This window comes from Amphiprion ocellaris, chromosome 16 (assembly GCF_022539595.1).
Source record: "Amphiprion ocellaris isolate individual 3 ecotype Okinawa chromosome 16, ASM2253959v1, whole genome shotgun sequence".
Taxonomy (NCBI): Eukaryota; Metazoa; Chordata; class Actinopteri; family Pomacentridae; genus Amphiprion; species Amphiprion ocellaris.
This window is the reverse complement of record NC_072781.1, coordinates 21,214,656-21,232,227: the sequence shown is the minus strand read 5'-3', so window position 1 is coordinate 21,232,227 and position 17,572 is coordinate 21,214,656. Positions and strand designations below refer to the sequence as shown.

The window sequence follows — 17,572 nt, the reverse complement described above, 5'->3', positions numbered from 1 at the left end:
TGTAAATGTGAAAACAAGACTTATCTTTACTTTCTGCTTCATTGTTGCATGAAACAGTCTAAGGCAAGTCTGCATTACTGTTTGAAGTTAATTTAAATTACCATAGCCATTTAAGTGAATGCTAAAACTGTAGACCTACTCAGGAGTCTAATAGTTAGAGCTCATACTTGCAATGTCACAGTAAGATTCCAGTTTGGGTTGCATGCCATCTGACCCCTCCCATTTCCTGGGTGTCTATTATTATTTTCTAACAGATGCAAAATAACAAAACCAAATCTTAAACTTCAATTTCTTTCCATTTTCTCTCGTATGTGGCCACTTTCAGATGATGATATTGCAAAATAAATCCTTAATGCATACAGTCAGTCATTAAAGAGTGTGTTAACAAATTGTTCTTTAAACTTTCTCCACCACTCTGATGAGTTGAAATATTAGTTGAATAGACAAATACTCACTATAGCCGTTGGCAGTCCAGCGTCGACTTTGTCCTGAGTGAAGATACAAATGTTTTTATTAGGACTGTAATCTTAAATGTCCTTCCATCATGTGTATTTCTTTGATTTCTGTGACTTATGTTGTGAGTTCATAAATTTGTTTACAAAGTCAAATTGTGGGGAACGTTAAATTATAGTATGAATAATTGGTTAAAGTTAGGCTAAGGCTAGGTTTAGGTCAATGTCTGGGGTAGGATGAGGCAAACAGTTGATATGGCTAGGGTAAGCCTTGAGGAAATAAATGCACGAGATCAACTTCTGAAGTGATGAAAACATGACTGTTCATGTGTCTATATGAGAATGCATGTGTTACTGTGAGATGTGTTTCTTTGTGTTTTTTGGACAAATGTAGGTTACATGTTTAGCTGTAGGGCAAGAGGATGGGAACATAATAAATTAGTAAGATACTTAACAAATAAAAAATATATGTGTGTTACAGCCTTACAGCAGCAGACACGATTTGTGCAGAGATGCCCTTGAGCAGGCTGTGTCGAAGGACAGACCCATGAACGGTTGCATTCAGATCCACTGTCCTCCTCTTTCTTCATATCCACACGCAGACAGACATTAACATAGGCAAACAAGTACATAGATTGGCACAAAGACAAAGAAAATACTTTATTACCTTGTACATGTAAAAAAAAAAACTAAGTGCACAAACTTTAAATTGAGTATTTGCATTGTTGTTTGGCTGGCGGTCACGCCTCTTGAGGACTATTCAAGGGTTAGAATTAGAGGTCGACCGATATGGGATTTTCAAAGGTCGATGCCGATACCGATTTTTTAAAAAATTTTCAGCCGATGGCCGATATCTAAAGCCGATTGTAGAAGCTGATTTTTAAGGCCGACATCCTTTTTTTTTTTTAAAGCACATCGATTACAAAAGGCAATTTAAACACTAAAAGTATATACATGTATATATTACAAATTAAATACACTAGTAGAACTCTAACATTTATTGAACACAAAAAGTGAAAAAGTACAATAACATAAAAAATTACTTTTTTTTTACAAAAAATACAATTAAAAAGTAACCTGAAAGTGCAAATGCTTGTTCAAGTATAAAAGATAAACATGATCACAAAAACTGTAACAAATGCTAATTAAATTAAATAACGTAGTGCAGTTAAACATTACAAATCTTTAGTTAAACCACAAAATAAAACACAAAAGTTTAATATGAAATTGGCATCAACGGTAATTGCAGCAGCTGCCCGTACGGGTGCCTGATCACAAATTGGCTTTTTATTTGTAAATATTGGCCGATGGCCGATATTGAAAAAAGTCCACATATTGGCCCAAAACATCGGCCGGCCGATATATCGGTCGACCTCTAGTTAGAATGTGGGTCTGTACTAGTTCATGCTTGTGTTGTTGTGGCTGCAACAGTAACATCTACACAGTATTTGAGTTGTTCTAAAAATTACATATGCTGCCTATACAACCCTCTAAATAAAATATTCATTAAACTTAAAGTTTTTTAAATTTTTTTTTTTTTAAATCATTAAATATTTCTATACATGATGCACAATGCATCATTTAGGTCAGTTAGGCATTTAAATTGTCCTGATTTTCCAAGCAACATTTTCATTTTCATTCTAGACATTAAATTTCCCTGTAATTTATTTATTTCATTCAGAAAATAGTTTTTGAAATTGGTACTACACACAAAAAAGCAAGTAAGTGTGTAAATAACTATGTACGGGCATTTACATAGCACCTTTCAGAATATTTTGTGTTTGTGTGTGTGGATTCATGCCGTTTGAGGTGTGCTGGGTCTCCACTGTCAGAGCTGGCCAGAGAGGAGGTGTCACAGGAGTGGGCATCCATGTTGTCTGTGTTTAGCACACAGGTGTCTTCCAACACAAATGGTTCCTCCTCATCCTCCAACTGCAACACAGCAAAACAAATGTATCTCGAACTAAAGGGCACAGACAGGGCAACATAACACACCTCAGCTAGAAGAAGCCTCTCATTCTAACTACCACTGTGATGTTAAATAGCAAAGGTTTTGATTTTGCAGAAAGGTGTGTCTGTAGCGGCATGGCCAGCTTCAAGTTTCCACCATTAGTAAAGAAACAGCTTTAACCCTAATGTGCATTGTCCAATCTGTCCCAAACTTCACCGGTTTCATCAAGGTGTAAGTCTGGAAACATACAGTATTTTCAGTTATAGCCGTAGGGCCACCTACTGGCAACAGTACTTCTATGTACTCCTAGTGCAGGAGTGTCAAACTCATTTTAGTTCAGGGGCCACATACAGCCCAATTTGATCTCAACTGGGCTGGACAAGTAAAATAAAAATCACAGCAGTAAAATAACAGCATAATAACCTATAAATCACCAAAACTCCAAATGTTTCCCTTTGTTTTAGTGCAAAAAAGTACAGTTCTGAAAATATTCACATCTTTTCACAAAGCATTATGAACAACCTGAAATTTCATGAGAAAAATTTGTTCAATTTCAACACTATTACGCCTGAGGTTATCATTTACACATTACAACTTACAGGTCAGTGTATCTACAAAAGCACTAAACATTTAATCACAGGTATTTGGAACTGAACAATATAGCATCTTATTTTATGATCAAAACAACTTGTCAAGGTCTAGAAATTATTTTTAATTTACATTCATTTCCATTTTATTTTAAGTAGGCTTACTCACTGTTTATTTTGCTCCTGAAACTTGTCATCTTTTTACACTTGCAAAGTCATCCCGCGGGCCGGATTAGACCCTCTGGCGGGCTCGTTTTGGCCCACAGGCCGTATATTTCACACCCCTATTCTAGTGGGTTGACCAGATCCACCTCAAACATGGCCAGTAAAGTAAGATTTTAATGAGGTTGAAGGGAAATTGTGCACATACAGTGCATAAAACATGTAATATCCTGTTGCCAGAAGATGGAGCTTATGGCTGTAACTAAATACTGGCATGCAGATATCTTCGGGCCCGGACTTAAACGCAAAGTTTGGGACAAATTGGAAAATGTTAATTCGCATTTCAACTTCTTTCTTCATGGCGACACATTGAAAGTTGCCATGCTACCAAGGGTATGCCACGCAATGAAGATTCAAAAGCTTCACAATTTCTATTTTGAACACCTTTAGATTAGATTGTCCAAAATTTGACTTAAATCTTAAATCTCCAGGAGGACTTTGTCAAAGTAAAATGAATAATAATACATCAGAGGAAAATGGAGCAGAAGTATCGGGATCCTTTCCTAACAATTTGCAGCACATCATTTCAAGGCAATTAGTGCAAACACTTTTTGTAGCTTTTTAACTGGTATTTTCACAACTCTTCCAGCTTTCCCAAGTTTGATGCTCTTTAATCTCATAGATTCAATTATTATTATTATTATATCATTATGGTTATTATTATATTAAATAGGTTATGATTATGAATAAAACAGGTCACTTCAGGACACCTGGTTTTCTTCCTGTCTACTCTTGCTTTTAGATGTATGTCATGGCTCATTATCATGTTGGAAGAGCAATCGGCTGCAAGTGATACAGAACTGTCACACTACAAAGTACGTATCATTCAAGAATACCTTGATAATCTGACCTTATTGTGCCTTGCAGAGATTAATAGTGAAATCACACTTTCTCTGTCGCATCAGCAGGAGTGCGTGTCATAAATTTCGTCATTAAGTCTTCAAGGGTCCGAGTGGATCGTCTTTGTGCAGTCCAAAATTTGTGACTACATATCTGTCTGTACGCTGACTGTGTATATCCCAAGAAAACAAGTGGCCCTTAAAATAAACGTTTTGTGTGTACGATTGTCTGTCAAGCACACCTTCAGAATTCATCATTGACAGAGTTGTAATTGAAGTAATCACTATCGACCTTTGGGGAGCTTTGATTTGTACTTGCTTTCCATCAATGGAGCCCAAACACGAGAAGTAAGAAGTTCTCGTTTCTCAGTATTTCTGTGCTATGTTCTCACACTGTGCTCGGTACATCTCAGGAATAACCATTGATACTTTGTTACAACCTAATCTGTAACCAGCTGCTGTTTCTTCATGTGATTTTCTGTGTTGGATATGAGGGGAAATGCATACGGCCGTGTAGTAGACCAGCATGGCTTTATTAAGGCAACCTGTGCCAAAAGGCAACACCAATACACACCTGAGCCTTCTCCATAGTTAAGTTAGTGTTTTTATTTAAAGCTTTACTATTTTTGCTCCGTGAACCAAGAGCTGGTCTGACTTACCAAAAGGTTCTAAATTAGTTTCATTTATCTGAAAGACATTCTCAATATGAGAACAATTCCCTATTTTACTATGACTTTCAGGAGATATCAATCATTTCATCTTGTTCATTTTGGGTTTCTCAAGAATAACAAAAAAAACTTCTTTTGCTTAGCTTTTCTGCTTTACTCTGTGGCAAACCAAAGGTATGCAAGTGTGCATTTAAATAGAACTTTCATTCTGACACTTTTCTGAAAGAACAGAGCATTGTGTCCCATGAGGTTTAAGAGTAGCAACGCTTTTGTTCATGTAGGTAACTAGGTAGGGATCTTCTGGCAAACTAAAGTACTTAAACCCTTTGGAATTACCTAGTTTTCTGTATTAATCTGTATCATAAAGTGAATAAACAAAAACTGATGTGATCAACATTTGTTTTAGGCATAGATGACAAGTACTTGTTTCATCACATGGCATCTCTACAACACCATAGACATCATCAAACAACCAGCAATACATCATTTGAATAAAGTGACACGATGCCACATGGTCTTTGATGAGGACGGTCTTCTTTTCTCTAAGTCAGGGAAGAAAATCCATTTGAGTGTCTTTTGTGTCTTCAACAAACTCATCAGACATTCACAGTGCTGGGAAAGGAAATCAGATACACTTCCTCACCAAATTTGCTGTTGATTTTTTTGATTCCTTGCTGAACTTGCTTGGTTTTTGATGTTGAGCTGTGTCTACTGAGCTTCAGTTCAACAGACACTTTGACATTATGACGTAAGATACACTGACAAACTTGTAAATGTGATGGCAAACTGTCCAGGTCCAGAGGCGTCAAGTCATGATGTTCTATCATTACATTTACACTATGTCAGCTTTGAGATAATGTTCTAATGTTGGTACAGCATTTATAGTAAGTTTATTAAAGTATGGACTAATAAATCCCTAAACTCATCAAAGGGATTTGTAAACCTTTAAAACTCTATGGAAATCAACAATAGTAAGCCTTATGAAATATTTTTGTGGCGAACGGTTCACTAGCAGATGCTTCTTGTGAATACCAAATCCAAGAGGTCTGAGTATGTTTTTAGACGTGAAAGTAGCTTTAACCCTAGCCTCCAATCCTGTTTCATCAGTTGGATTCTGGTCTTTCTTCATATATTTCTACTATATTTTTGAATGATGCATTCAATATGGACAAGAGAAACTGCAATGATTTCCATTTTATTAAATAAGGTAGGTTGCATTTGTTTATTATTGGGCCATATGTAATAAAACCCAAAAAATAATAAACTTACTGTTTTGCCTTAATAGATCATTAGATATATAGAAAGACAGATGTTACTGTACATTCATATAAATGTAGAAGTACAGCAGCTTCTCAAAGCAGATTAAAAATACTTTCAGAAAGCTGCCAAGATACTCAAAAAGTTACATGTACTTGACCTCACTAAGGATGCTCTCCAGTGTGGGAGGGGTATCCACTTGGGGAATGTCAAACTCCTTATCGTCGATCTGAGAACAGAAGTAACAAAAACACAGAGGGTTAGAATGCAGGATTTATTTCTCTGCTTTCTTTGTTGTATGTATATCTACATCTCCTTTGTCAGTCTCACTGAGCTTGTTCTCCATGTGTTTGACCCTAAAATGTTTCCAGAAACAACACATCAGCACTATGCAAGTGCTACTAAAAATAACAATCCATCCAAACGCGTGTATTTACAAGTGGTGGATGAGTTTCCTGCAAGTTGAGCGGAGTTGTAAGGCTGTGAGGTTAAGTGTAGAACAAGCTTCTATTTTTTTTTTTTTTTTTAAACATTTTATGTAGGTACAGGTAATGTAACATACTCAGTACTGAAAAATGAGGACTTCAAACACACCTCTTTGAGGGCTCGTGAGAGACACTCAGCGTTGAGAATTTATAACCTTTAAATGTATTTCTACCGCTATTTATGTATTGCTTGGATATCTTGTCCTTAATTTCATGTCTTTGCCTGTCATTTTTTGATGCCTATCACAACTTTTGGTGTAATTTTTTTTTTTTGACTGGTCAAAACTCTAATTCAAGAATTGGTGGCAGAATTCCAGTTTTCATCTATTTTCTGCAGTTTGCTGCAATTCACATGAGAAATCCTAAACATGTAAATGGTATAAGTGGCATCACTTGTCTTACAAGAATGATGGGGTAGATATCTAAAATGACAGTGGTGGATTGGATGAATGTTGGTGTGTATATCCAAAATGTCCTTTTTGAAGAATTTAATCATGAATATCTGCAATGGATATCCAGTCTAGCTGATAAATGCTAAAACAGCTTGCAATATATTACAGTATAAAACATGCAATCTCATTCAAAGTGGGAGGTTTTAGGCAGACTAGACGATATAAACTCAAGTTATAATAGTTGATTCATGGCGTAAAACATTCAAATTTGCCACACCATCACAGGGATATCATTCATGGAAAACTCCAAAGCTTCACAATTTGGCATCAAAAAGTCTTTAGATAAGACTGACGAGCTATCATTTCAAGATTATTTACATGTAGGTGTCTTCATGCCATCCCTAGCCACTCAACAACTTCCTGTTTAATGGTGAAACTCAAAATGCCACCAAGGTAATGCTGTTTGATGAAACCGCACCCTTTTTATTTATTTAACCTTTGTTTTACCAGGAAGTCCCTTGAGATTAAAAATCTCTTTTCCGAGGGAGACCTGGCCAAGACAGCACACCAATTCAGCCAATGTAAAATGTATAAGTATACAAAAACAATTAAGGCAATTCCGATATATAAATAAAATACTGAAACAGGTTCAAACAAAAACAAAAGAAGGAAAAAGAAAAAACATATCAGGAAAAGCAGTTACACACATAGATTACATTTTCCTTTATCAAGTTTTTGAATTGATTCAGGGAGACAAAATCACTGAGATTCAAAGTGTTTTGGAGGTTGTTCCTTGACCAAGGTGCATTATGGGAGAAAGCTGCTCTGCCAAGCTCACAGGGAATCCTGGGTACCTGTATGTGCAGCGATCTAGCAGAGCGAGAGTCATAGAAGTTCTTGATGGGTGAAAGAAATTTACCTAAATATGATGGAAGTTTGCCCAGTAATGCTTTGTAAATAAAGATGTATCAGTGCTGCTGTCTCCTCATGCTTAATGGAGGCTAGGAAATGAGATCGTACAGAACACAGTGATGGCTCTGGAATGGAGAGTTAGTGATAAAGCATAAGGAACTGTGATATACAGAGCCCAGCCGCCGCAACAAGGTAGAAGCAGCATGCATGTAAATAATATCCCCATAATCTAACGCACTTATAAACATTGACTGGACTATTGTTTTTCTGGTTGTTAGATTTCAATAGGCCTTATTACGATAAAAGAAACCCAGCACGATCCTCAACTTCTTTACTAAGTTCTCAATGTGTTGTTTAAAAGACAATTTTTCATCCACCCAAATACCCAGGTACACTATATTGCCAAAGGTATTCGCTCACCTGCCTTGACTCGCATATGAATGTAAGTGACATCCCATTCCTAATCCATAGGGTTCAATATGACGTCGGTCCACCCTTTGCAGCTATAACAGCTTCAACTCTTCTGGGAAGGCTGTCCACAAGGTTTAGGAGTGTGTTTATGGGAATTTTTCACCATTCTTCCAGAAGCGCATTTGTGAGGTCACACACTGATGTTGGACCAGAAGGCCTGGTTCTCAGTCTCCGCTCTAATTCATCCTAAAGGTGTTCTATCGGGTTGAGGTCAGGACTCTGTGCAGGCCAGTCAAGTTCATCCACACCAGACTCTGTCATCCATGTCTTTATGGACCTTGCTTTGTGCACTGATGCTCTCTGCTGAAGCACTGTTCTTGAGCTAATCTGAAGGCCACATGAAGTTTGAAGGTCTGTAGCGATTGACTCTGCAGAAAGTTGGCCACCTCTTGGCACTATGCGCCTCAGCATCCGCTGACCCCGCTCCGTCAGTTTACGTGGCCTACCACTTGGTAGCTGAGTTGCTGTCGTTCCCACACACTTCCACTTTCTTATAATACAGCTGACCGTTGACTGTGGAATATTTAGGAGGATCATAATCAGGTGTTCCAATCACTTCCATGGCCACAGGTATATAAAATCAAGCACCTAGGCATGCAGACTGCTTTTACAAACATTTGTGAAAGAATGGGTTGCTCTCAGGAGCTCAGTGAATTCCAGCGTGGAACTGTGATAGGATGCCACCTGTGCAACAAATCCAGTCGCTCCTAAATATTCCACAGTCAACTGTCTGCTGTATTATAAGAAAGTGGCTGGTTACAGATTGCGATGAAGCAAAGTATCAGTGGTTATTCCTGAGGTGTTCCAGTGTGTGAACATAGCACAGGACCTCTGGAGAAATGCTTCCTTTTTTTGGGCTCTGTCATTGGAAAGCTTATACAATCAAAGCTCCTAAAAAGTCTGGCATCAACCACTTTAATCACAACTCTACTAATGAATTATAAAGGTGTGGATAACAAAGAATGTCTGTGTACAGTCTCTCCTTATACCAAAGACTTGTTTAAGCCCCACTTGTTTTCCTGGCACTCGAGGTGACTGCTTTGTAAGTTCTGGGATGTTACATGAAGCTGTCAAATTCTGTTTGTACATGTAGGAGAAACACAGGCTGCAAACGCTGCTTTACAGAAATGTTGTGAAGGGCACTAGTGACACAATTGGCCACATCTATACCAAAGACCCATAAAATGTAAATTTTCACCACACTTGATACAATTCTGAACTTTTTTGACATTGCTAACTGCAGTAACAACTACATTTTTTATGGCCTGAACTACGTGGCTGTTTCATGTCACTTCCTCTGTCTAACATGCACCACTAGAGAACACACATTCAAATAGCATCTAAATCAAAAGATGTTAGACCCAGAGTCAAATTCAAAACACTCCAACTGGAGAAACTAAACGGAGGCCTTGCGCTACCCAACTTAAGAGAATACTTTCACGCTGCTCAGTTGAAATACATGGCATGTTGGTGTTCTCCAGAATATTATGCTAAATGGAAGAATATAGAGCTCACCCAGAGCAAAAGTCTACCTCAGACCAGGTTAGGAGAAAAACACTACAGACACCAGGAAGACGACAACTTCACTGTTTCTGAAACACTAAAAACATGGACGGATATAGTTAGAAAATATAAACTTGAAGGAGGCTGTAGGTTATTGCTATGGCCTTCGCAGACAACTCTTTTCAGACCAGGACAAATTGACAAAACCTTTACAACATGGACAGATAGAGGTATTACAGCCATATGCACACTGACAGAAGGTAACATTTTTAAATCATTTGAAAGGGTTAAAAACGAATTTGAACTAGAAAACAAAGACTTGTTTCGCTTCTTACAACTAAGACACTTCTTTGATACACAGGTAAAAACTGTTATATCATCAGAGAGCAATGTGCTGGTTAAAATGATGACGGATGCCTATAAGGAAATGCCCTCCAAAGCTGTCTCTAAACTATACACGTCTACAGAAATGTAATGGTAACACTTCACTGTATATAAAATCTAAATGGGAAGGTGAATTACAGACCAAAATTTCAGACACGTTTCTTTGTCACGCCTCAAATTAAAAGCAAACAGACTGGATTACAACAAAAATGTTGGAGACAATGTGGAAGCTATAACGCCAATCACAGTCATATTTTCTGGTCATGTGCCAAATTACAATCTTTCTGGGATGACAGTATTGGACCTTTGGAGGACATTTTAAATTCTAAGGTTCCCAGGGACCCATGAGTTCTGTATCTGGGATTGATCCCAGAAGGAGTTGTTATGAAAGAAGATAGGTACCTCTTCAAAATAATGATTGTTGCCTATAAGAAGGCCATTACAAGAAACTGGTTGAAAAGTGATGCTCCACAAACAGGACACTGGATGGACATTATGGAGGAGATCTACGCGATGGAGAAAATGACCTTTCACCTGCGAATCAAAGCGGGTGACTTTACACAAAACTGGAGAAAATGGACATTATTCAAAAACAAAGACAATGCTCACGCAACTAAATGAGAATTTGTATGCCCCCTCTTGTACTATTTTATTTTATGTTATGTACTGTCTTTGTTCCTATTGTTTATATATATATATATATATATATATATATATATATATATATATATATATTAAAAAAAATAGTTTAAAAAAAAATCAAAGGATGTTTGTCGCTTAAAGCTGGCTTCCTGTGTTCAGTAGTAGTTGCTATGACTATTAGTCAATATTGACTAATATACTGACCAAATTTAGGTTCATCTGGTTAATCTGCATGGAGTAGATTTCTAAATGTAAAGGTCTTGTAACTTTCTGTTGCCAGTAGATGGCACTTTGACTAGGATTTTATAATGGCATGTACATATCATTAGGACATGGCTTAGGACACATTCTGCCACACCCATGCCAAAAAATGTATTTCATCATTTCGGACACATTTGGAAAGTCTCATGAGTTTTTGAGCACCTGTGAGTCCTTAAAAAATCCAACTATTTAGAATATTAAACATAACAACAATGGCAATAACAGTCAATAAAGTCAAATTTTGGTATTTTTAAATCATTGCTACCATTATTTTTATTGACTGTTTATCACAAAATTGTTTATACAGAGACATAGGCAGAGTGGAGTGGCTCTAATGAATTAGCAGAGCTGTATTTGGAAGGTGAGGTAGGAGATACTATTCAAGGTTTAATAAACACAATAGTCTTATACAAGCATTCCTGGTGTGGCTATTAGACAGAAAAGACCCCAATAATTCACTTTTAGGTGTTAACATGATGATAACTTGGTGTACCTGGAACTTATTTTGCTGACATGCACTTTCCAGAGCACCATGACATCTTTCTAAAGTCAGATTACCTTAAACAACCCGCCCTAACTGACAAAAACATCTCTCTAGCCGAAATGTGCAAACACTGAACAAGAAACACAGCCATGTCCATACATCAGGACATTAGCTGTTTTCACAGAGGCTAAGGCTACACTAACAGCTAGCAGCTAAGTTAGGAGGAAGTCATACATTAACCTGAAACAGTGTCTATAAAACCATAAGATATACTTTAAGACCTGGACCTTAGTAGGCAATACAAGTGATAGAACAGAAAAAATTAACAAAACAAAGAAGAAGTGCATATGGAACTAAAGGAGACAAAATGCTACCACATGCTAATAAATAAGTTGCAATAATATCGGGTCCAAGTATCGGTTATCATCTGCCATTTAAAAAAAACAGAAAATATCGGTTGATCCCTAATAATAATAGTCCCTACAGAAACAAGAAAAAAAATCAAGAGGAGGAATAAATATAGTTGTTTCAAAGGGTTCCTAGCACTGGGCAATGTGTGATAAATGGCTAGCAGTGGCAAGCACTGCCACTTCACAGCTAGAAAGTCCTGGGTTTGAATCATAGCTGTAACGTATGTGTTCATCCTCTGCCTGCATCAGATGCTCCAGCCTCCTCCCACATTGTTAAGACAACCATCCATCCATTATCTATACACCACTAATCCTCATTTGGGCAAAGGCAGGGGACATCCTGGACAGGTCACCAGTCTATCGCAGGACTACACATAGAGACAAAAAATCACACTCACATTCACACCTATGGACAGTCTAGAGTTATCAACTAACCTCAGTATGTTTTTGGACTGTGGGAGGAAGCCGGAGTACTTGGAGAAAACCCACATGTGCACAGGCAGAACACACAAACTCCATGCAGAAAGATTCCAGGAAGGCCAGGATGTGAACCGGGGATCTTCTACCTGCAAGGCGACAGTGCTAACCACCAAGCCACTGTGCAGCCCATTGTTAAGACATGCTTAGGTTTATTGATTTTCTAATTCTGGAGGCGTGAGTGTGTATGGTTATCTGTCTCTCTGTGTTGGTCCTGTAAAGGACCGACTTCTTCATTGGCTTAGTAAGTCTTTTGCTGCCTGATGAGTGAAACAATACATTTTGCTGTCACCGTGTCCCAAAGATGAACAATCTATAGCTGATTATTTTAAAACACACAGTGAGCAGAGAGAAGGGCCCCGGTAGAGGGAGAGAGATCCATCTCAGACACACCTGGTGATAAAGAGTGTAGGTGCAGGCAAAAGATACCAACTGAGTCAGTTAAACAGAAAAAGTAGCCCACAGCAATCGATCACAATGGCGAACGCAGAGATGGGGCTGAAAAATTTTACAAAACTTGACAGCAATCCCAATCTTGGCTTCCTATAATTAAATAAACAAGATTGTCTGCAGTGCTGATGTTTTAAATGTGTTCTGCCCATAGAAAACAGGCCATGTAGATAAAATAAAACACACTGCCGCATGCGCGCTTGCTTTTATGAAAACACACGGGTAGGAAGCAGGACGGTGGTGAAGACACTGGATTTAACTCATTTTATGTAGAAACCAGGACTGTAGTTGGGGATCTGATCGGGACCAAATCATGCGCTGGTGCAACCAAATGAGAAATTTGATAGCATCCAGTGCTAGCACTGAAAAAACTTAGTCTGTAGCCCTGTGCTAAAGCAGCTGGGATAAGCTTCCTGCTGGAGAAAGCGGGATGTTGACAAGGCATGGATAATAAACATAATAGTTCCAAGACGGTCCACAAGCCCTAAAAAAGATTCTGGCTGTTAAAACATCAGTGAACCCAAAACATGGAATTTAATGTACCATCACATAAACATGAACAATTAAAACTGCATTTTGAGAGACTTAATATTTCCTTTTTATGGTAGGGTTAAGAGTATAAAGACTCAGTGTTCTTGCGGAGAACCTCATTAACATCACTCAAAGTCTGATCACTTCGGATGCACACTGGTCATACCTAACTGTGATGGACGTGTGGGAACAGTACAGCATAGAATAAACAACTTGCCATCCAAAGCAATACAGGATACAAATTTGAAAAATGTATAAATTAATTTATTGTTATTTTGTATGGTGGGAAAGGCTTCAATCATCCTGCACCAGGTCACTGTAGTAACATGATCAGCACTTAGTCCACCGTAATGGTACTCAACATAACAGCATCCAGGATTAACAAGTCAATTCTCAAACTAGAACCAAAGGTTGACAACTTGTTAGCCTAAATTTGTTACACCAAATTTGGAGACCATGGCCTTGTAAGTTGGTCTCATCACAACAAAGGAGCATAGAGACTCCTGACATGATCCATGTCAGTTAGTAGCTATATGCTAATCAGATGTGTGTCTGAGAAAAACAACCTCTAATGGTAATCCCAGTAAGTAAAATTAAATTAAACATGAGTTACCGCAGGAGTTTAGTTGGTGATTACATTAGGCATCCATATGCATACATGCATATCATGTGTTACGACACATGTCCCGTGTAGAACATACAGAACAATGCCGTCCAAATGTAACACTAACAGCTACTAACTGATCACTATAGCACAAAATATGCTGAGGTTAACTGATGATTCTAAATTGTCCGTAGGTGTGAATGTGAGTGTGATTGTTTGTCTGTATATGTAGCCCTGTGATAGACTGGTGACCTGTCCAGGTGTCTCCTGCCTTCACCCTAAGTCAGCTGGGATAGACTCCAGCCCCCCAACGACTCTAATGAGGATTAAGCGGTATATAGATAATAGATGGATGGATGATCAGTATGCTCCTGTTTGTTGAGTTTGTGGAAGGTAAAAGGTATGCACTAAATTAATGTAGCAACTTTTAACATTCGCTGAGGCTCTACAAAGCGACTACTTTGCTGTTCTCATTCCCCCATTTACACACACATGCATGTACACACACACTAATGGCAGCAAGGCAGTCATAGAAGGTAAGAACCTGACATGAAAACACCTGTTTTAGGAGGCACCTTCCGGCTCAGTGTCTCAGCTAAGGAAGCCTCAGCACAGAGGAAAACCACCAACCTTGTGTTGAGTGGACGATTTGCTGCCACACAAGGTGACACAACTGGAGTCACTTCAGACAGAGACTACACCAACACATTTAATTTAGGTTTCTGAAAATTAGGAAAATAATAGCACATTACTTGTGATGTTGATTGAGTCGTGGAGCCTGACCTGTACGGTAGCTATTACAGGATCACGTGATAATATTCTGACTTAAAGACAACGTAGAAGGAGATCTGTTAACAAATGCATCGATACCTTCACAAATCTTTATAGCAACATTTGTGGCCTCAGCTAAAGCCTCACAGCTTTTCGTCTGTTACAGTGAAAAACATGAAATCACACACATTTCAACTCTCCTTCCATCTTATCCGAGACACTCAACTGAGCCTCTTCGAGACCTGCCAGGACACAACTGGGCTTATTATTGAATAAAACGTGTTTTTACAAAGGACACTAAGTTCGTAATTTCGAGCCGCCGTTGTGTACAATCAGTACATCTCACGGTGTGTTGACGCCGGAAAAACAAGAAGAGTCCTGCGGAAGCACCAGAGATAAATGTTCACCGCCATGACAGGAGAATAAGTACAGTCTCTCACCGAGTCCACTTCCATCAGGTTGAGCTGGGAGGAGGCTGAGAGCAGGCTGCGGGTGTCCGGGGACTGGGACATTTCTCTGTTTAAACGCGCAGACTGTGCAGAATTTCGCAGACCATAGGCGCATCCACAACAGTTCCTTAGCCAGGAACCACATTTATTACAAGTTCCGGTAAAAATTTCCAGAATAAAATTCAGCAACATGCTGGTCTCGCTTAGCCAGCCCACTCTGTAGTATAGAAACATACTGAACTATCAAAGCCACAGTAACATTCACGTAGTATCTCAAAAAAGTAAACTCATGACACCACCCTAATGGAAAAAATTATTAGACTACCCTTTCTTCAATTTCTTGTTCATTTTAATGCCTGGTACCACTAAAGTTTTATTACCTGAAGAATACAATGAACACGACAAAAATGCAGCTGATTACATAACACTTTATGAGTGAGAGACAGGTAGGGAAAAAACGGAAGATCTCTAAGACAGTCGTTCATTACACCAAGAAAAAACAAGTCCAACATGGTACTACCAAATTGATAGCTGATCGCGGCAGGAGACGGCTTTCTACCCCACGAGATTACCGTGCACTCATCCGTTCCTGTGTCAGGAATCGTCGTCAGACCTCCAGGGATCTTAAAAATGAGTGGGCACTGTGGAGAACTGTGACTTGTTTGCAGAGGTGGGTAGACTATCACAAAATTGTACTCAAGTAAGAGTAACGTAACTTCAAAATAATATCACTCAAGTAGAAGTAAATAGTAATCATCCAAAAAATTACTCAAGTAAGAGTAAAAAAGTATTTGGTGAAAAGACTACTCAAGTACTGAGTAACTGTTTGATTGTAATGTCTGATTTATTTTTTTCAGCCGTCTTTGAGTTTTTGGAAAAGCGCTTTATAAATAAAATTTATTATTATTATTATTATTATGTGATCAGATGGACAAAAATGTAAAATAATGTGCAAATTCTGGTATTTCCAAATAATAAAATAAAAAATATCAAAAATAAATCACATCTTTACAAAATGACAAGTTAAGGCACAAGAAATGCAAATTTCCAAATCTCTTTTTTCAGAACATGAAGCTTTTGAAAGAAATACCTGAAGTAAGGTAAGTATCTACCTAAATACCTAAACCTACCTAGTGCACGCTATGATTTAAAGGTGCCAAAATATAGAGTGCATTGCAGCTTGCTGTGTATAAGGCTGGGTTGTTGCAGACTGATCAGAGTGCCAAATCAGACCCCTGTCCACCACTGAAAGCAACAATGGGCACATGAGCAGGGGAGCTTGACAATGCCGCAAAGGACAAAGGTGGCCTGGTCTGGGAAATCACATTTTCTTTTAAATTGTGTGGCCAGAGATGGAAACTTAAAGGAGACCTCAGGAGGTGATGCAGCAGAATACACAATGGAAAGAAGGCAAGTCAGTGTGATGCTCTCTGCAATGTCCAGCTGGAAAACCATTCATTCATGTAGGTTTTACTTTGATACATAACATCGATCTAATCATTGTTGCAGACCGTCATGGCGATAGCATCCCTTGATGGCAGTGGCCTCATTCAGCAGAATAAAGTGCCCTGTAACAAAGAGTTCAAGGTGTAGACTTTACTTTCAATGATCTGCACTATGGCTCTTTTCTACCCTAGCACTACTCATAGCGCTTTACAGTGGTTATCATTCACCCATTCCCACACACACACTCACACAGCAATGGTGGCAGAGTTGCCATGTAAGGTGCTCCCCTGCAATTGGGAGCCACCTTGCAAATCAGATGTTTTGCTTTGCTAAATAGCTGTGGAACTATTCACTGCAGAGCTAAGCATCTCATCCAAAACAAACAGTCAGCATTACAGCTGTATCTATACACATCTTTATAAAGGTTTGCAAGGGTTTGTCCGTCCTCAAGCCATCTCACTGAGTTAAAGAATGTTATACAATCAGGCTAACATACACACGCACACACACACACACACACACACACACACACACACACACACACACACACACACACACACACACACACACAGTCTGGTGCTGCGTCCTGTCCTTTTTTTGGCTTGGCACATGCTTGCATTGTATGACATACTCAACTCAACAATAAGATAAGGTTTATATTCCAGTGACAGTTGGCCTGTATTTTTTTGTTGTTGTTGTTGGTTTGTTATTTTTTCATCAAGGAATTTTGGTGTTTATTAAATCAATTTACCTATGTACAGATGTAGAACACTGATAAACACCCTCATAGCCTGTTGCATTTAAAGTGTTCATTATTCAATTTCTCAATTCAATATACTTTCTCACAAAGAGGCAGTGTCTTTTAATGCTGCTAATACAGAGTGCCAAACTGATTTTCATTGTTTTTGTAACAGTGACAATAAA

General features: G+C 38.4%; 1 protein-coding gene across 4 annotated transcripts in view; it reads right to left on the bottom strand.

Moving 5' to 3' along the window:
* vps8 (VPS8 subunit of CORVET complex) overlaps positions 1-15,351 on the bottom strand; it is a 71,305-nt gene extending 55,954 nt beyond the window's left edge. For 2 of the 4 annotated variants that reach the window (XR_008604330.1, XM_023296292.3), the window contains exons 1-5: positions 15,194-15,351; positions 6,137-6,205; positions 2,254-2,384; positions 940-1,036; positions 456-488 (exon numbers count right to left, since the gene is read on the bottom strand). Coding sequence is in view for 3 of the 4 variants with exons in the window: in XM_023296292.3 (XP_023152060.1) it covers positions 456-488; positions 940-1,036; positions 2,254-2,384; positions 6,137-6,205; positions 15,194-15,265 (402 nt within the window). In the remaining variant the exon portion in view is untranslated. The remainder of the gene's footprint in view (positions 1-455; positions 489-939; positions 1,037-2,253; positions 2,385-6,136; positions 6,206-15,193) is intronic. The other 2 variants (XM_055018428.1, XM_055018427.1) reach the window with 2 other exon arrangements.
* Positions 15,352-17,572: the final 2,221 nt, after the last annotated feature.